At 43.1% G+C, this 21,124-nt stretch overlaps 1 protein-coding gene across 3 annotated transcripts in view; it reads right to left on the bottom strand.

Annotated features, from left to right (window-relative positions):
- The window catches only part of mtss1 (MTSS I-BAR domain containing 1), a 126,511-nt gene that overhangs the window by 12,547 nt on the left and 92,840 nt on the right, over positions 1 to 21,124 (bottom strand). For 2 of the 3 annotated variants that reach the window (XM_045223093.1, XM_045223092.1), the window contains exons 7-11: positions 9,306 to 9,463; positions 3,870 to 3,977; positions 3,542 to 3,639; positions 1,500 to 1,596; positions 775 to 927 (exon numbers count right to left, since the gene is read on the bottom strand). In XM_045223093.1, the coding sequence (XP_045079028.1) occupies positions 775 to 927; positions 1,500 to 1,596; positions 3,542 to 3,639; positions 3,870 to 3,977; positions 9,306 to 9,463 (614 nt within the window). The remainder of the gene's footprint in view (positions 1 to 774; positions 928 to 1,499; positions 1,597 to 3,541; positions 3,640 to 3,869; positions 3,978 to 9,305; positions 9,464 to 21,124) is intronic. The other variant, XM_041888810.2, reaches the window with a different exon arrangement.

The following is a 21,124-nucleotide window of genomic DNA, read 5'->3' on the forward strand; positions in this document are numbered from 1 at the left end:
TGTCAACTGTTAGGACAAGGGATAACAGCTAAATGAGATTCAACTGATGCCATTGCGTGAAGATGCACAACATACTGTACTGCACGAGCGAGGCCACAAATAATGTGTCCGATAACTGACAATAATTGACTGCTGTCATATCGACACATTCATTATAATGCCATTATTGCTTTTGTGCTGATTTTCACTATTTACAAGCACACTTGGCGCTTATACTGAATTTTTAGGTAACTGATATTTTCTTTATTTGACCGCGCCTCTTGGTGTTTTGGGTATTTTTTATTTGTTTTGTCGTTATAAAAAGAAGCGGTTACTGTGTTCCAACGTACATGCTTTTTGTTTCATTACACTCCACGAATAACATTTATTTGACACTTGAAATTCTGTGTCTTTAGTGGTTTTTCATTTTTACATATAGCTTACAGTAACATAAACTAATGAAAATGTTATCCCCAAAAAATGTGTACTCTATTGTTACATAAGACCTGAAAAATGATTATTGTTCCAATAGCATATATGAAATCTATTTATTAGACTGTCAGAACATTGACGTCCAAAAGACGTGTCATTGGCACGAGGGGGTCCAACGAGGTCAGGCCTTTCTAGTGTTAAAACATACACATACATGCACCACATCACACAAAACACAGACACCAACACACGAGGTAAAGACCACACACACAAACACACAGTTATGTGGGGGCCATGCTTGGGGGGGGGGGTTACGCCATGGGGGGGCTATACAGGGGGCCAGTAAGGGGTGAGTTTTCTCACGGTGGTGTCTCTGCGGCTGGCGTGGCTGGCAGAGCGGGCATGGGTGCAGCGGGCACCAGAGCGGACGGAGGCGGTGGGCGAGTTGCTCTCGCTGAGGGAGCGTGCGGTGCCCTCCCAGCCCACAAAGCGTGCCATCGGACTGGGTGAGCGGCACTACCCACGGAAGGGGGACGGGAGGGAATAGAGAGAATGATCTGTTTCAAGAAATGGGAGTTGTAGAGGGTACCGTCTAACATGACTAACTCAGGTAGAGGGAGGGGGCCAGACAGAGCAAGGTCTTTCTTTTAAACTGTTTACTGGGGTTTTCAAATAAGTTTAAAGTTTAGATAGAACAGTAGTCAAGTTAGGAAAGGGCAATACCTTGAATATGAGAATCGATGACTCAATGAACTATGATGCAGTGGACTGAACTAAATTTTTAAACAATACAAAACATACATATACAAACGACAACGTCACACAAACATCAACTACATCACACCTGCCCAGACACACATGCTCACACCCCCATCTCCAGCGCCCGCATCACTCTCTGCCATAATTTTTCAAATGACTTCTAATCGAGCCCCCTTGGGCAAAAGTGCAGCAATGGGGTGAGATGATGATCGATGCTTTTGAAAAATTCAGCAGCCAAAATAATATTGGGTCTGTCACGCTTCTGCATTGAGATGACATGGAGCACTTCAGAATGGAGCTGTGAAAGTGTGGACAGTTGTGTGTGTTACCTGTGCTGGTTCCATGGAGGGCGGGCAGAGGTGAATGCCATCCATAGAGGAGGTGATGGAGTCCAGAGAGGGGACGTGCCTCACAGAGTTGTAGTTACTGAGAGAGAGCGAGAGAGGGGGGGGAGACCATAAATGAATGAAAAAGAGCAGGAAACAAAAGAAAGTGGGAGAGAAAGACAACCAGACATGAAAAACTGCCACCATTTCTTCTGAAACGGAGCCAAGCGACAGTGAGTGAGATAAACTTCTGATCATTTGAATCGGTTTTGGTGCCCTATGTACTGCCCTATTCACGCTTAGACATAAAATAGCCTAGAACACAAAATACCCTAAGCAAATCACAGCAGACATAAGTCACTTAGCCAACTCAACTGTGGGTGTGCACCAAGCCACTACAACTATCTTGAACGAGTCCTGTAGTAGCCCAAGACTTCCATCCCAAATGACACCCTATTCCCTATATCTGGGCTCTCCAACCCTGTTGCTGGAGAGCTACCGTCCTGTAGGTTTTCGCTCCAACCCTAACCTAGCGCACCTGATTCTAATAATTAGCTGGTTGAGCAACTGAATCAGGTTAGTTACAACTGGGGTTGGATTGAAAACCGACAGGACAGTAGCTTTCCATGAACAGGGTTGGAGAGACCTGCCCTACATAGTGCACTACTTTTGCCCACTGGTCAAAAACAGTGCACTATGTAGGTAATAGGGTACCACTTGGGACACATCCTAAATCTAAATGTGTGAATGCACTCATGGATGTTGGTGTACTGGCTATGCTAATAGCTAAAGTAGAAAGCATGTCCTCTTTATTTTAATGGTTTGAATGCATAAATGCTCTGCTAGATCAACACACCGCAGGCTTTGAGCGCTGTAGAAGTTTCGGAAATAACTTCTGACCGCTTAAGTGGAAATTGAGCTTGGTCCAGAGAACACAATGTACTAGAAACTACCGTTCTAAATGACTATCCCATACAGGCTGGCTCGCTACTGTTGCTCTGCGGCAAATGTTTATACCGTTGTTTGATGTTAACTGTACATTATAGAAGTCTAGTCACTTTTGGCCAACCAAATAACGTAGAGAATGTCATAAGCTACATCAATTCCAATAGAATACATATCAACACATTCAAATCCACTGATAATCGTACTTCGTTTCGTTCAGGTGCTTTAGACTACGGTTCGGCTGTGGTGCACTTGGGGATTTGATTTGCCTTGGCTCATTTAAATTTGAGCGCACCTTATGGAGACTTGAGATCTAGGCCTAGTCCTTCTCCCACTGGCCTGCTAACCCTTCTAGCCTGTGTGTATGATGGAGGAAGTCATCCCCTACCTCAACCACCACCTGGGGGACGAGGGTTTTGGCCTGGAAGACCAGTACACTCAACACACAGGCAAAGGGATACTGACGTGTATTCCCTTCACACACACACACACACATTACCCTCGCACATACAGTGAGATGCAGCCAGGAACATGTGTGTGTATGCGTGTGTGTGCGCGCACGTGTCTTTGAGCGATTGGATGTGTTCTGTGCATGCTGTGTGTGTGGTGTGTCATCCCAGGCCGGGATGGTAAAGAGACATGCCGCCACGCATGTTCTTTTTCAGTTCCCTTGGCTCAATTTCACTTGTCCTCTCTGAACTTTACTCAGTTGTCTGCTCTCTTCATCATCCCTCTACAAGGCTGCGTCCCAAATGGCACCCCATTGAACCCTGTTACGGGGAGCACACTTCCTTAGCTGGCTCCAGGCAGTGTGATAGCACAGACACACTGAACTTCACTTAGCTGATGCTGCCATTACTATCCGTTTGATACAGTTCCTCTTCCCGCACCCCCAACCCTTCTTCCCCTCTTCCAACTCTGCTTCTTTGGTGAGCTCTCTAAATGTCAAGATGGCCCCCATGCAGTGTCAAAGGCAGCACATTTGGTGTGAATCAGTGTGTATGTGTGTGCCAATATGTCTACCTGAGTACTTTGTGTAGAGTGTGTATGTGAGTGTGGTGTGTGTGTTTATGCGTGCGTGTGTGTGTGGGTTCAGCTACCCGCTGATGCTGCTCTTGCGGGACAGTGTGTTGCTGGGGGAGGCAGGGGGCGTCTGGTAACTATAGCTGTAGTGAGATCCCTTCAGATCCAGGATCACCTGTTGAGAAGTAGGGAGAAAAAAAGAGTTTCAATGTAGGAGAATGAGAATATGGATAAATTGGAGTTTCTAACACTGTGTGTGAGTATGTGGTTAAGTGCATTTGTGAAGGTTTATTGATGTCAGTGTGTGTGTGGCACTAACGAGCGTGTGTGTGTCCATGTTGTTTTTGTGAAAGTATAGACGTCTGTGTCAAGTGTTTGGTTGTGTGTATGAATCATCCATCTAACCTGTTCGCTGGCGGGGGGCAGTTTGCTGGGCTCGGCTGTCAGGGTGCTCAGGTCTTCCAGGATGGTCTGCAGGTGGGTCACCTCGCCTAGCATGCAGATCTCATGATCCTGCACACAAACAACCACAGAACCCAGATCAGATCACAGACACACAACCAATCACCAAAAACCAGTCACCCCTACCCACAGATCCCAAATCAGTTCACAGACAGACAACCAACAGATAGAAATCGCCCCTAACCACCCATTCCAGGTCAGTTTACCCAATTTCCTCCATCCTTAGGGGATGGAAATACACTACATGACCAAAAGTATGTGGACACCTGCTCGTCGAACATCTCATTCCAAAATCACGGGCATTAATATGGAGTTGCTGCTATAACAGCCTCAACTCTTCTGGGAAGGCTTTCCACTGGATGTTAGAACATCGCTGCAGGGACTTGCTTCCATTCAGCCACAAGAGAATTAGTGAGGTCGTGCACTGATGTTAGGCGATTAGGCCTGGCTCGCAGTCGGCGTTCCAAATCATCCCAAAGGTGTTCGATGGGGTTGAGGACAGGGCTCTGTGTAGGCCAGTCAAGTCCTTCCACACTGATCTCAACAAACCATTACTGTATGGACCTCGCTTTGTGCACAGGGGCATTGTCATGCTGAAACAGGAACAGGAAAACAGGAAAGGGCCTTCCCCAAACTGTTGCCATAAAGTTGGAAGCACAGAATTGTCTAGAATGTCATTTTATGTTATGTTTAAGCGTTAAGATTTCCCTTCACTGGAACTAAGGGGCCTAGCCCCGAACCATAAAAAACAGCCACAGACCATTATTCCTCCTCCACCAAACTTTACAGTTGGCACTATGTATTCGGGCAGGTAGCGTTCTCCTGGCATCCGCCAAAACCCAGATTTGTCCGTCGGACTACTAGATGGTGAAGCGTGATTCATCACGCCAGAGAACGCGTTTCCACTGCTCCGAGTCCAATGGCGGCGCGCTTTACACCACTCCAGCCGACGCTTGGCATTGCGCATTGTGCAGCTGCTCGAACCATGGAAACCCATTAAATGAAGCGCCCTACGAACAGTTCTTGTGCTAACGTTGCTTCCAGAGGCAGTTTGGAACTCGGTATGGAGTGTTGCAACCGAGGACAGACGATTTTTACGAGCTATGCACTTCAGCGGTCCCGTTCTGTGAGCTTGTGTGGCCTACCACTTTGCGGCTGAGCCGCTGTTGCTCCTAGACGTTTCCACTTCACAATAACAGCTCATAGTTGACCGGGGCAGCTCTAGCAGGGCAGAAATTTGACGAACTGACTTGTTGGAAAGGTGGCATCCTATGACGGTGCCACGTTGAAAGTCACTGAGATCTTCAATAAGGCCATTCTACTCCCAATGTCTGTCTATGGAGATTGCATGGCTGTGTACTCGATTTTAAACACCTGTCAGCAACGGGTGTGGTTGAAATAGCTGAATCCACTCATTTGAAGTGTCCACATACTTTTGTATATATAGTGTAGATCTGACCCTCAGTGCTATGCAGCAACTTGTACCTCGAGCATTGGAATAGGTAGAAGTACCACAGATCTCAGATCAGGGACCGTACGTATCAAACATCTCAGAGGAGTGCTGATCTAGGATCAGGTCCCCATGTCCATGTAATTGTATTATTGTGATCGAAATGTTCCTAAATCAGCACTCTGAGATGCTTGATCTACATTCGGCCCCAGTTTCCCAAATCCAAACCTTAAAGTGATGCTCCAGAGGTCTTGTATAATTTCAGCCAGTAGTTTTGAAAGTAGTGCTCATGAGCCAAAACGGGTCCCCAATAATTGTGCACATTTCCTGTGATATGTTCCGAATTGAAAAAAATACAATATGTTACGAATTTGTAAATGCTTAAGATCCTGGAAGGCATCTTTAAGCATTGAGAGGAATTAAAACTTATCTGATCCAGTATGAGTGGTTAGAAGGGAAATTTCTACCTAACTCCAAAACACACTACTACACTGCAGGGCTCCTATTGCCTAGTGTTGCATCATAAATAATACTGTCTGCGTCCCAAATGGCACCCTATTCCCTACATAGCACACTACTTTTTATTGGCCAGTCTGAGATATTACTTTTTCTTTGCAACTCTGCCTAGAAGGTCAGCATCCCGGAGTCGCCTCTTCACTGTTGACTTTGAGACTGGTGTTTTGCGGGTACTATTTAATGAAGCTGCCAGTTGAGGACCTGTGAGGCGTCTGTTTCTCAAACTAGACACTAATGTATTTGTCCTCTTGCTCAGTTGTGCACCAGGGCCTCCCACTCCTCTTTCTATTCTGGTTAGAGCCAGTTTGCGCTGTTCTGTGAAGGGAGTAGTACACAGCTTTGTACGAGATCTTCAGTTTCTTTGCAATTTCTCTCATGGAATAGCCTTCATTTCTCAGAACATGAATAGACTGACAAGTTTCAGAAGAAAGTTATTTGTTTCTGGCCATTTTAAACCTGTAATCGAACCCACAATTGCTGATGCTCCAGATATTCAACTAGTCTCAAGAAGGCCAGTTTTATTGGTTATTTAAATCAGCACAACAGTTTCCAACTGTGCTAACATAATTGCAAAAGGGTTTTCTAATAATCAATTAGCCTTTTAAAATGATAAACTTGGATTAGCAAACACAACGTGCCATTGGAACACAGGGCTGATGGTTGCTGATAATGGACCTCTGTACGCCTATGTAGATATTCCATTAAAAATCAGCTGTTTCCAGCTACAATAGCCATTTACAATATTTATAACATCTACACTATTTCTTTTCAATTTGATGTTATTTTAATGGACAAAAAAATTGCTTTTCTTTTGAAAACAAGGACATTTCTAAGTGACCCCTAACTTTTGAACGGTAGTGTATGTATGTATGTATGTATGTATGTATGTATGTATGTATGTATGTATGTATGTATGTATGTATGTATGTATATATATATATATATATATATATATATATTCAGTCAATAAAAAAACAAGTGCCATTTAAAATTAAATTACTTAAACCGTAATATCAGCTGGTTATATTATATCGTGGAACACAATCTAGTAACCTAGCCTATGGCTGTGCAATGGCATAGCCTTGTTTTGTTAATTTAGCAGACAAGTCCCTCTTATTTCCCGAGCCCTTATCACAGTACTATTTTATAGTAAAAAACATGATGTAAAAGATCAGAACAAAATAAAACAATAGTGTGAAGTGATGCGCATCTCTCGTCTAGAACAGTTATTCTCAGTGATCATTTGAAATGAGACTCAATTTGGCGAGTTGAAATACTTTTTCAGGGTTACAAACCAAAATCTGTCTTCTTTTCGATATACAGATGTTCAACTTTTTTATTTTGCCTGTTCTTTGGAATTTTCTAAATGTATTAACAATTCCACATTGAACACTGCATGGGGATGAATTGCGGCTATCTTTTTTGTATATCTTCAGTGTGGAACCTGTCCATGTTTAGGGGGATTATAGCCTAGGCCAGGGGTCTCCAACCTTTTATAGCATGAGAGCTACTTTAAAAAAATTCAACGTTGCGAGCTACACTTTTTTTTGTTGCTTTCAAATAGGAACATTCTTCTCTTCTCCCCTGCAACTCTTCCCCAGGTCCTTAGTGTACAAGAGAATGTAGTGCACTATGTTTGCTGTCAATTTACCTGGTAAAATAATGGTTAATAAAATAACTCTAAGGGGGCCCTATAAAATCTGGGATATTGTTCCCAATTATGTGTTATATTTTCCCAAATTATGTTTTCTCAGTTTTATTTTTCCTGATTTTCAATTTTTTTTGTTTTTCTCAAAATTATAATTGTTCACAGAGAAACAACATAATTGGATGTTCTGAGTCCATGTCAATGCATCTGAAGAAATTTTTTTTTTTAGGTCTGGAAGAAAACGAACACATTAAGACTTTTTGTGTAATTCTCCTTTAATTGTGCATATGGCACTTTAAAGATGGACTATGCAGAAATCGCTCCTCCATTTCCTGGTTGCTAAAATTCAAATAGTCCACCTATTTTCAATTTATTTGACAAAACAAGTATAGTGTAGAGAATCATTGTACCATCTAAACCACTGTGAAATATATTTTCCATACAAAAAATATTGTATTTTCAGCTGTTTGAAGCTGGTGTACAAAACTGAAAGTTAAAGACGTAAAATCGAAACTTAAAAATGGGAACCATAGAAATAGAGCACATAGAACATATCTACTGCTGCTTAGACTTGCCTTCAATGAGAACGACATATCTATAATAAACTCACATTTCTATGTGAATGTTGTCGGGTTGCCCAAAAAATTACAAATTGCAGCTTTAATTATGCATTTAGCGAGTGAGGAATGTGTTATCTAACTGGGCCGGTCTAGTGATGGTTTTGTACTGCTGCTACTCATTTCATGGCAAAGTTTGCCAATAACAAATTATTCATGATATACTTCTGCAAGGTCAGCCATCTTTGCAGTTAACATTTAAATAAGAAGGTTTTGGGGAAAGTATTTCTGTCAACTCACAACACTTATCAAATCAACTGGCTACACACGGAGTGATGGACAAATGCGCAGACGGGAGCAATATTGCTGGAAATTAATTGGCAGATATTGTGTTAGGTTTGGCTTTTTAAGCCAATAGTGGCTAACAGGGGTGTGATAATGTCAATGTTGCGTTGATTAGATTGTAGCTGGGAGCTTGCGGTGTCTGATATGACAGTTTTGCGGTGGAAAACGTGAAAATTGCATGTCCTTTCAGAATTGTTTGGTGAGCTACTCATAGGATGGGCTGCGAGCTACTGGTAGCTAGCGATCGACCTGTCGGAGACCCATGGGCCTAGGCTAACCAATTCTAAATGGCACTAGCAGTTGGTAGAGCATGGCGCTAAAGAGAGCGTAAGAGCGTCTGCTAAAATGACAAAAAATCGCAAAGTAGGGTTGCCACTAGTTACCACAGCCACAAACCCTGCCTATTTCTATAATTGATCTTCTTAAAATGAGTTTTTAAACCTAACCCTTAACCATAAAAAGACCAAATAGGAAAATGTAAACAAAAACACAATTTGAATATAGTCAATTTTGACTCTGTGGCTGTGGTAACAAGTGACAACCACAAAGTAGCCTAAGCAGAAAATAGACAGGGCACAATTATTCCAAAACTGCAGCTAGTTGTTGGAACACACTATTTCCCTACTTCAGTCAAGCAGCCCATTTGAATTGTGATAAAACTGTCGTCATTTGGCAAAGAATTTAGCCTGTGTATCCCATCAGTTAAGATACGTTTTTATAGGCATTTCTTTCTGTAGGCCTAACGGGAGCTTGTGTGCGCACTCAGCACGTGTGTGTAGAGGGAGTGGTCCAAAAGCAATTGATTGAGCGGTCCACAGAGGCGAAAGGGAATTTAGGGAGAAGAACTGTGTGATGCTACTCACCAGCACGGGTTTGAGCATGCTGACAAAGGAGCAGTAGCGGCCCCTCTCCTCGATGAGCGCCCGGCACGCGGCCCTCTTCTCAGTCTCCTCCAGCACAGCATAGCGCACGTTCACGTCCTGCAGGGCGCTGTCCAGCTGCCCGCGCACCTCGTCCTTCCCTGGGGAAGCATAGGGGGGAAACCAAAGATGTCAGGCAAAGCAGAGGGGCTACAAGACAGGCACACAAAGCCAGCGGGCTGCAATAGCAAGTCAACGAAATCCAGGATAGAAAAAGATGCCCATGACCAAAACACGTTGGTTGGGAGGGGGGCCAATCTATCCTCACAATATATTGAATAACATACAAATATTTTGAGACAAACTTTCCTTCTCTTAGTATCCCTTTCCCCCAAACCTTAAGTAAAATTCAGACCACGATTGAGGAACTGTAAAAATGCACAGCTTGATATAGGCTAGCCATAGAGCAGAGTTCTTGCTATTACATAATTTACCCACCAGATGGCAGTAAAACCTTGATATTTCCCAGTGGGGGTGGAGCATCTACATAAGGTCGGTTACAGCCTCCTCTCCTCCTCAGCTGTTGTGTCAGTGTGCTCTCTGGGGAGACGCATGCTGCAGGCCTGTCAAGAGGTGGTGGTGGACGCTGGTATTTGGGTTCACGTATTTGGGTTCACTGGGCCAGAGTGAAGGTCAACAGCGTGCAACATGAAGGCTGTGTGTGTGTGCGTTGAAGAATGCTGTGCGTGTGATATGCAGGGGCCTTTAAAACGACAAGAGAGGGGGGTGTGTGCCTGCCTACTCACCTCAGTCCAGCTGCCATAGAAAGAGGTTTCCACATAGTTGGCTGACACACACACACACACACACACACACACACACACCTTAATACCTCACAAACACACCTTCCAAATGCATGCATGCACTTACCAATTACATAACACACACATCTACACATTATAACACACACACTCACACACAATTCGCTAACTGAATCCATTACAGAAGTTTCTTCCAAAGTTCAGAAGGAGATTTCAAAGCTGTTGGAAAGAGGGACCAACAGGGCCCTCAATAAAAGCCTTATGAAAGAGATGGGAGGTTTTCACAAGTAGGGCTGGCACAATTATCGTATAACCGTGTAACTGACCGTTACGGATGAAGACAGTCATGAAAATAAATTTCCTTCATAACCATTAAAAAAATATATATTTTTTTTTATTTGATTTTTGGAACGAACAGCTGACTGAAGACAGGATTGCCGGGCATTCAAGTCCGTTTCTGCGGTAACATGGACTTAACAACGTGATGAAACTTTGTTGTTCCTTGCTGAAAAATTAAAGGTGTTACCTAGGCAACACCTCCCACAATGCAGCAGCAGCACACATAAATAGAATGAATAGGCCTTTACGGTAGAATGGCCAGACGGAAGCCACTCCTCAGTAAAAGGCACATGACAGCCCGCTTGGAGTTTGCCAAAAGGCACCTAAAGGACTCTGACCTTGAGAAACTAGATTCTCTGGTCTGATGAAACCAAGATTGAAAATCGCAGTATCGAATCGCAATACATATAGAATCGTGAGAATCGCAATACATATCGTAATCGGCACCTAAGAATCGTGATAATATTGTATCGTGAGGTCCTTGGCAATTCCTAGCCCTAGACAAAACCCAGGTTCTGATATGATTTAAGACCTTGTTTACCGAGCTAAAGGCCCTTCGGCCCAACCAGTTGACATGTGAGGAGAGTGTTGGCCATCACATGACGGACTGCTTCTGAGGAAAGGAAGAAAAAAGACTTCTCTCCCCCTCTCTCCTCTTTCTAGCCACGCCATCCAACACACAAGGTCGTCTGAATATCTCCCGTTTCTCTTTCATTCAAATAAGAAACAGCCAGTGTTAGGATGGAGAGACCTGGTCCTATTCCCTATATACAGAAGTGCACTACTTTTGACCAGAGCACTATGGGCCCTACATAGGGAATAGGGTGCCATTTGGGACGCACTCATGGGCTATTCCGAGCTTTTGAAAATATTCCTCTGATGCAGTAAAAATACACTGGGACCGTGTTTTTCCAACATTCCACTGTGTAGAGGCAAACACGGCAGCTGGGTGCAGGAGGCCGGGGCAGGATCCTTGCGTGCGCGAGCTCACACACACACACACACCATGGGATGCTCAGCTGACATTTATTCCCTTCACACACATTCCCCACTTATACATATAACCCCTGTCTTTCTGGAGGACATGATCCTTAGCAGAAGTATGATGGTACCACGCATAGCCTATACACTGCATATCAACTCCTTTGGGAGATGGAATTCTGGAAAACCTTGGAATTTTGGGGAAGCAACCAGAATTTTGCAAAGATTAGCAAACCTCTCCATTATGATTGTGAAGCAGCACATCCATGGACTAGCATCCAGTACAGTATTCTTCCAGCCAGCATGGCACAGCAAAAGGCTCTTCTCAATGGGAGCTCCCTGTTGACTGGCAAGAGAATGGTTCTCTAGATTCTTTATAAACCCTATGATTAACTTTCTGAATGACAGAGAGAATGGGGTGCAGTCTCATTCATCAGCTGACAACAACAAACATTTATCTTGGTGACTGACGTTCGGATTTAGGGCGTGCTGCATTTTGGGGGGGTTTTCGTGTCTACGTCCCAAATGGCAACCTATTCCCTACTTGGTGCACTACTTTTGACGAGTCCTATGGGTCCTGGTCAAAAGCAGTGCACAATTATATGGAATAGGATGTCATTTGGGGGGGGTTGACCTTATCGGAGAGCCGTGAAGGTAAATCAGGGTTAAGGCGCTGGGATGGATCGCATTCTCCAGAGTAGAGATCCAGCCAGCCGCCCATGTTTATTTAAGGCTGGGTCTTGTTTTGGGGATGTGAGGGATGAGAAAAGGGGATGGGATGGAGGGGGGAGGGAGGGAGGGAGAAAGATGGGGAGGGGAAGAGAGAATGAGAGAGACAGAGGGCAAATGGTGGAAATAGAGAGAGGTGGAAAAGAGAGTAGATCTAAGTCCCAGAGAGTGGTGCTCAAAACAGTGCACCTGGGATAATGCCGTCCTGATCCGAAGTCTATATCAATGTTGTTCCTAAAATGCTTGGTCTTTGTGAGACCTTGGGAGCGTACTCAAATTTTCAATCCATCTCGTCAGCTGTGATGTAAGTTTACAATATCTACTCTTGCATGATGTTTCAGTGAATAATGTACCATGAAAACATAGGCTTTTTTCGAAATTGTAGAGTGCCATATTAACAGCTAGAGTGTGATTGTACTCGCACGGGGACTTTCAGGAGTATGTTTGTGACAGGTCTGCAAACATAACTGGAACAAATGTTACATTAACACACTTCTATTTAAACCAATATATTTCCATGAACACTTTACACTCGTACCCGTATACTGGTTGAAAATGGCAGATTTGGCCACTGATAAGTGCCTAAATTGGAACGCAGTAACATGCTATAAATGGTGTCAGAGCTCAGCTTCTCTTCACAGAGCTGTATGGGTTTCGACTGACAGCCGTTCTGGACTTGAGCACTGCACACAACAAGACGTTGCCCCCATCCCTCCAGCTAATTGGGTAACTTTTGCAAATGTTTTGTTGTCAGAGTGAGGGAAATGCTGTAAATGAAGATGACTCAATTAATACCGCTTTGATGTCATACAACCAAGCCAGACCCCACAAATGTGTCCAAATGTGTACTTCACATTTCCATATCATAAAACTCATGTTATATACAGTGTCAACGTTTATGATCACCATGTTTGATGTACAGTTACAAGATGACATGTCGTCATACCCTGGGTTGTTCTGAACAGAAATAGCCTACTTTTGCCTCAATGCACTCAACTCCTTTCTATGCGCATCGAAATTACGATTTGTTTCTCTGAATTGCCTTGTGAAAGCCTAACACAGTAAGACCGTATTTTAGAACTTAGCTAGCCTTGCTGGCAATAGAACAAGCTTTCAAATTATGCCCACCTGACCCAGATTGCAATTTATAAATGGGCCGTTTTTCGATTGCACAAGAAGTATATGGCAGTGATGCAGAGTTAAGTCCCAAACAAAACAACTACAAGTGTACTTGCTCTAGTTCCTCAACGGCACCGCTAGGAGTGCTCAAAATAGCACCTTATAGTTGAAGACTACTTTCCATCATAAAAGTGCATTTAAATGACTTAGGAACTGTGGACTTTGGAGAGGTGTGTGGCCACTTGGAGACACCAGTTAGTCCTCTCACCCAAACCCTTGTCATTTTTTTGTCTTATGTTGCACCTACCCCACATTTTCCAGGATTATTCTTATCATGTTACTGAATGTATCCCGAGATTTTTCAGATTTCGTTAACAAATGAGAAGAAAAGTACAGTAAATGCACATAGAATCAACAGTGTAATGAACATGATTAGACCAAAGTTGAGGACACAATCTCCAAACTGTTCCCTTTCAATTGCTGCCATGTTTATGCATATGCATTTCATATTTCCTCTGTAAGAAACATTTCAATTTTGCCCTATCCTTATAGGCCAAGTGTAAAGGGTAAAATCCTATGAGTTTCATCTCTGCTTTTGCATCTAATTATAAAAGCATCTTTACATGCTTTTGTAGCTATACTGAACAAAAATATAAAGGCAACGATTTCAAAGATTTTACTGAGTTCAAATCAATTTTTATTTGCCACATGCGCCAATTACAACAGGTGTACACAGACCTTACAGTGAAATGCTTACTTACAAGCCCTTAACCAACAATGCAGTTTTAAGAAAACAAAGTGTTAAGTAAAAAATAGGTAAGTAAAAAAAATTAAAATAACAAACAATTAAAGAGCAGCAGTAAAATAAAATAACAGTAGGGAGGCTATATACAGGGGGCACCGGTACAGAGTCAATGTGCGGGGGCACCGGTTAGTCGAGGTAATTGAGGTAATATGCAAATAGTCCTGGTAGCCATGATTAGCTGTTCAGGAGTCTTATGGCTTGGGGGTAAGAAGCTGTTAAGAAGCCTTTTGGACCTAGACTTGGCACTCCGGTACCGCTTGCCGTGCGGTAGCAGAGAGAACAGTCTATGACTAGGGTGGCTGGAGTCTTTGAGTTGCAGCTCATATAAGGAAATCAGTGAATTGAAATAAATAAATTAGGCCCTAATCTATGGATTTCACATGACTGGGAATACAGATATGCATCTGTTGGTCATAGATACACTACATGACCAAAAGTATGTGGAAACCTGCTCGTCAAACATCTCATTCCAAAATCATGGGCATTAACATGGACTTGGTCCCCCCACCTTTGCTGATATAACAGCCTCAACTCTTCTGGGAAGGTTTTCCACTAGATTCCTGTGGGGACGTGCTTCCATTGAGCCACAAGATAATTAGTGAGGCCGGGCACTGATGTTGGGCGATTAGGCCTGGCCCGCAGTCAGCGTTCCAATTCCTCCCAAAGGTGTACAATGGGGTTGAGGTCAGGGCTCTGTGCAGGCCAGTCAAGTTATTCAACACTGATCTCGACAACCATTTCTGTATGAACCTCGCTTTGTTCACGGGGGCATTGTCATGCTGAAACAGGAAAGGGCCTTCCCCAAAACTTTTGCCACAAAGTTGGAAGCATAGAATTGTCTAAATTGTCATTGTATGCTGTAGCGTTAAGATTTCCCTTCACTGGAACTAAGAGGCCTAGCCCAAATCATGAAAAACAGCCTCAGACCATTATTCCTCTTCCACCTAACTTTACAGTTGGCACTATGCATTCAAGCAGGTAGCGTTCTCCTGGCATCCACCAAACCCAGATTTGTCCGTCGTACTGCCAGACAGTGAAGCGTGATCAATCACTCCAGAGAACGCGTTTCCACTGCTCCAGAGTCCAAAGGCGGCAAGCTTTACACCACTCCAGCCGACGCTTGGCATTGCGCATGGTGATCTTAGGCTTGTGTGCGGCTGCTCGGCTATGGAAACCAATTTATGAAGCTCTCGACGAACAGTTCTTGTGCTGACGTTGCTTGCAGACGCAGTTTGTAACTCGGTAGTGAGTGTTGCAACCGAGGACATACAATTTTTATGCGCTACAGCACTCGGCGGTCCTGTTCTGTGAGCTTGTGTGGCCTACCACTTCGCAGCTGAGCTGTTGTTGCTCCTAGACATTTCCACTTAACAATAACAGCACTTACTGTTGACCGGGGCAGCTCGCTCGCTCGCTTTAGCAAGGCAGAAATTTGACTGAGTTGTTGGAAAGGTGGCATCCTATGTCTGTGCCACGTTGAAAGTCTCTGAGCTCTTTAGTACGGCCAATGTTTGTCTATGGAGATTGCATGGCTGTGTGCTCGATATTATACACCGGTGAGCAAAGTGTGTGGCTGAAATAGCCAAATCCACTAATTTGCATACAGTATATATATAGTTTACCTTAAAAAAATAAAATAGGGGCGTGGATCAGAAAACCAGTCAGTATCTGGTGTGACCAACATTTGCCTCATGAAGCGCAACATCTCCTTTGCATAGAGTTGATCAGGCTGTTGATTGTGACCTGTGGAATGTTGTCCCACTCCTCTTCAATGGCTGTGCGAAGTTGCTGGATATTGGAGGGAACTGGAACACGTTGTCCTACACGTCGATCCAGAGGATCCCAAATATGCTCAATGGGTGACATGTCTGGTGAGTATGCAGGCCATGGAAGAACTGCACATTTTCCACTTCCAAAAAATGTGTACAGATTCTTGCGACATGGGGCCGTGCATTATCATGCTGAAAAATGAGGTGATGGCGGCGGATGAATGGCACGACAATGGGCCTTAGGACCTCGTCCCGGTATCTCTATGCATAAAATGCAATTGTGTTTGTTGTCCGTAGCTTATGCCTGCCCATACCATAACCCTACCGCCACCGGGCACTCTTAACAACTTTGACATCAGCAAAGCCACACGACGCCACACACGTAGTCTGCGGTTGTGAGGCCGGTTGGACGTACTGCCTAATTCTCTAAAATGACTTCTCTGGTGACAGCTCTGGTGGATATTCCTGCAGCATGCCAATTGCACACTCTCTCAAAACTTGAGATAAATAAGCTTTTTGTCCCGTATGGGATCTTTTATTTCAGCTCATGAAACATGGGACCAACACTTTACATGTTGAGTTTATATTTTTGTTCAGTGTAGTTCTTTCCTTCAGTGTAAAACACTGTTCACAATAACAATCATAAAGGGTGTAAAACCCACCCAAAAATTTACCATTTTTGTCAGAGCGATTCGTGAGAGGGTGGAAGAATGACATCAAGGCGACAAACTTTTTACACGAGCAGAGGCACACTGCTGTGGTTTTACAGTACAGGTCCTGCCCTTGATGGTTGAACCTGTTTGGCCATTTAAAATCTGATAAGCTACTCCTCCTGGGCCATTTGTGACAATTTCCCCATGTTGAGTGAGTGAGTCACAGCCAAATAAACCTGGGTTGTGTTCAGTAGGCACGAAACGGAATAACAAGGTTTGAAACGGGGAGATACTATGTGAACTTGTCCAATAAGAAAAACTTTCTCATTATCCGCTGCAAACCGTTTTGCCAGCTGATATAACTTTTAAAGGGTGCCAGGCATCAGTTGACCTAGTAATCCCTGCAGCCTGACTGGCAGTGGGCAGAAGTCTGGTTCTGATCTACAGCTGGTGCCCTGTGGCAGGGACTGGTTCTGGGGCAGGGAGTCAGACATGCTGAACGGGAGTAGAGCATAGTGGAACTGTAGGTAGAGGTAGCCTCAAACCATGGGCCATACTCCTTTCCCCTTAAATGCTGACCACACAAATGTACACATACATGTTATTCAATAATTTCATCCAAACGGCTTGCGCGCATCAACGAGCATCTGCGTTGCCAGGCGCTAAAATAGAACTTGGTTCAATTTTTTATGCTTGACGCGCTGCAAGTCCCGCCATTCTAAATCAAAACTAATTTCACACATACTGTATATTGTTCAGTATATGTAAAGACAAGATTAAATTAAGAATAGTTTGATGGGTGACAATTTCACTTGTGAATTATGTATTATCACTCGTGAATTACTTATTCAAATCATAGTCGCACACATCGTGTAGCCTAGCCCATAGGCCTATATGTTTTGATAAGGTTTGTATCACAAATAAAGTGGCCAAACTCCAAACGTAGCCTATAGGCCTAGGACTCCGTGGAACACGGTTAAAGAGCACATAGCCTACAGAGCCTAGTGAAACGTGTTATTACAAGCCCACTCATTGCGCAATCGCATGTGAAAACAGAGTTTAAAAGAGGATCCCAGCTTTCTCGTGCTGCTATAATTATTGCTAAATTCTTAAAATTAAGCACATCAATCCGCTTTACAACCTGGCATACATAGGCGGCGCGTGAGTTTCAAGTTTGGGGAAGCTAATTCTCACCATAAAAATGCTGCACCTATATAATAAAGCATTCCATGCATCATTGCATTTGCAGACATATGTAAGATAGCCTACTATTCGTAATATGATGAGTAGATTGGTCATAATTTAGGCTAATAATAACTAAAATCACTGTTCGCAAAAACAAACTGTTCAATGCATGGCTGAGTGCATTATAGCGCAGAGTAGGCCTAGGCTATATCAGATACGTTTCTTCTTTCTTTGCATGGGAAAAATATGGCCTTTTATAAACACATTTCATGCAATTCTACTACACTTTATATGACTGGAGACATTAGCAGAATCTTTTTTAATACGATAAATTACAGGGTAGCCTACTCTGACACAGAAACAGACCAATAAAAACGACGTTGTCCATATAATAGGCCTACGGCAAGGGGAGACAAATAGAATATCACATCAATCTAAACTGGAGGATGAAATTGTCAATAAACTAACTTTTAAGTAGCACTGACCCAACAATGATAAATAGTGAATAGGCGCAGTGCGTACTCACCGGGGATATTGCTGATGCTCTCCGCTGGCACCAATAAGATAGGCTATACTGCAGTTCGCTCAATTAAATTGAGAATTTTGATAACAAAAAAACAGGACTAGTCTCTTTTCATTGTCTTCTATTTGCAGAAATAACCATTCACTTTCCAAAATATGTTTTCCAGCTATCGAATTTTGAAATATTGCGATATATCTGGCTTGGCCTCTACTTTTTACAGACAGTCGCAACTCAACAATAATCTGCCCAAATTACGTACGCTGCCTTTCCTTCCGACTGTAGGCAATATGATTTAAAAATATCCACAACTTATTTTTTTAAAAGAAGCTAATGATTCTCTGTGGCCAAATCATGCTTTAGTAGCCTATTTTGAATTATTTTATTTATTTCTGTATAGACATGAGTAGGCTAATTAGGCTATATAATTTTGGGAATTTAGTTCAATTTACTTTAGGAAAAGCTTTGCTTCCCCTTATGGACACGCTGCCTATGATTTAATGTTAAAAACGTAACTGCACGTAACTCCATTCACTATTCGAGTGCAGGTTATGGATTACGTATTTTTTTGTGGGCCATTCTAAATAAAAAATAATTCCACCCATAGGCTATATGTAAAGACCAGATTCAATTAAGAATAGTCTGATGGGTGAGAATATTATCAAGTGCTTGTCAAATTGTGAATGAGAGACTGATGAAGTGTGTGCAGCCTGCACAAGAAACAGCAGAGCTCATGCCTTTCATGCAACTTTTTTCAAATCATCATTAGTCGCATCATGCAGCCTTAGAATGTATAAAAAAAATCAAAACATATAGCCCAACGTTTGTATCACAACTTAAGTTGAATAAATAACTCTAAATTAAGCATATAGGAGGACCTGTTACTTTGTTAACTGCTCAACACAGAATAGCCTGTGTGCACTCCCTCGGAAATCGTTGAGAAAATATCCTTTCTATTTTATTCAGCTATGTTCAATTGTATTCTTCATACTATAAAATAATATAAAATAATGCCACGGAATTCTAAGCAAATCTTGTCTGCTAAATGAACTAGTGTAGCCCACAGCCATTTTTGCATAGCCAGATCAGGGCCTAACATAAGGACAACTCAGAATATGCTATTCTGTTCTTCTGAAATAGGCTACATTTTCGTCATATCATGATTCTTTAGAACTGTCTAAAATAAATATTGGATTTATTGTGATGGCGTGGACTATATTAAATTGATTTATTAGACTAAAATGTAGATGTTCCAAAGGTCTGCATCAGTGGCTTGTAGGCTATGCGTGGAAGCCAGGAGATGCTAAACATGTTTATGTTAATTAACAGTCAATTACAGTGAGATCGTAAGTTATTTGCATAATAATAATAATAATAATAATAATAATAATAATAATAAGCCATTTAGCAGACGCTTTTATCCAAAGCGACTTACAGTCATGCGTGCATACATTTTTTTTGTGTATGGGTGGTCCCGGGGATCGAACCCACTACCTTGGCGTTACAAGCGCCGTGCTCTACCAGCTGAGCTACAGAGGACCATGACAATGACAATCACCGGCTGAAAAAATGTAATGACCGCCACGGCTCTAGTCTCAACCATACAAATCAGCTCAGACATCAGCTAGTCTAGTGCGCCCTGCAGTCTGACCAGCAGTGATTTGTTACAGGCTTTGGTTTTTCCATTTATATTTCAAAGTTTGCTACGATGGTAGTATGACAGGCCATCTTGGGGTCAACAAGACGTATGACCGTATCTTGCGTAACTTCTTCTGGCCTGGTCTGAAACAGGATGTTGTGTCTTACTGTAAATCATGTCGTGTTTGCCAGCGGACGGATAAACCTTTGCAGCCTATTCCTGCTTCTGACTAACCTTTCAGCAGGGTTCTGGTGGACTGTGTTGGTCCTTTGCCCAAAGCCAAGAGTGGTAACCAGTTTCTCTTAACCATTATGTGTGCTGCCACTCATTTCCCTGAGGCCATTCCACTCAGGAAGATCACAGCTCCCAGTATTGTTAAGGCCCTGGTGAAATTATTTTCAACGTTTGGACTACCGCAGGTACTGCAATCGGACCAAGGTTAGAATTTAATGTCAAAGGTCTTCCAGCAAGTGCTACAACAGTTGGGTGCAACCCATTGCCCCTCTAGTGCCTACCACCCAGAGTATCAAGGTGCTCTTGAGAAATGTCATTAGACTTTGAAGTCCATGTTGAGAGCTTACTGCTTTTAGTTTGAGAGACTGGGATGAAGGAGTCCCTCTTGTGCTGTTTGCAGCACGGGAGGATGTTAAGGAATCTCTCGGTTTTAGTCCGAATGAGCTCGTGTTTGGACATCACGTCAGAGGTCCTTTGAGCTTACTGAGGGAGAGGTTGTTGCAGGGCGACACCTTAAACACAAAATCAAATCTGTTGGAGCACGTTAGCGCTTTTCGATACAGATTGCACCGTGTCTGTGAGTTTGCCAGTGAGGATCTGGAGAAGGCACAAACGAAAATGAAAGTTTGGTACGATCGAAAGGCCGAAACCGCACTTTCGATGTGGGTGACCCAGTCCTGTTTTTTTTTGCCCGTTCTTGGGTTACCGTTGCAAGCTCGCTTTTCAGGCCCTTGCCCCATTGTGAAAAATATGTGGTAATCTGGATTACATCATTGCCACAACGGAGCGCAGGAAAATAAATCTGTCTGTGTCATGTGAACATGTTGAAATCATACTTCACCCACTACGATCTGGCGGAGAAGTCGGTGGAAACCGATGGTGATGTTCTGCCTATAGCCACTGCTGTCACCGTTGACTATAGTCTTCCTCAAGAGCACCAGGAAAGCCCAATATACCCTGTGCCTGTGGGACAGCTGAATATCTCAGAGATTCTAGAAAACCTTGATGCCTTTATGGCACACTTGTCT

The sequence above is a fragment of the Coregonus clupeaformis genome, chromosome 10, assembly GCF_020615455.1.
Source record: "Coregonus clupeaformis isolate EN_2021a chromosome 10, ASM2061545v1, whole genome shotgun sequence".
NCBI classification, from domain to species: domain Eukaryota; kingdom Metazoa; phylum Chordata; class Actinopteri; order Salmoniformes; family Salmonidae; genus Coregonus; species Coregonus clupeaformis.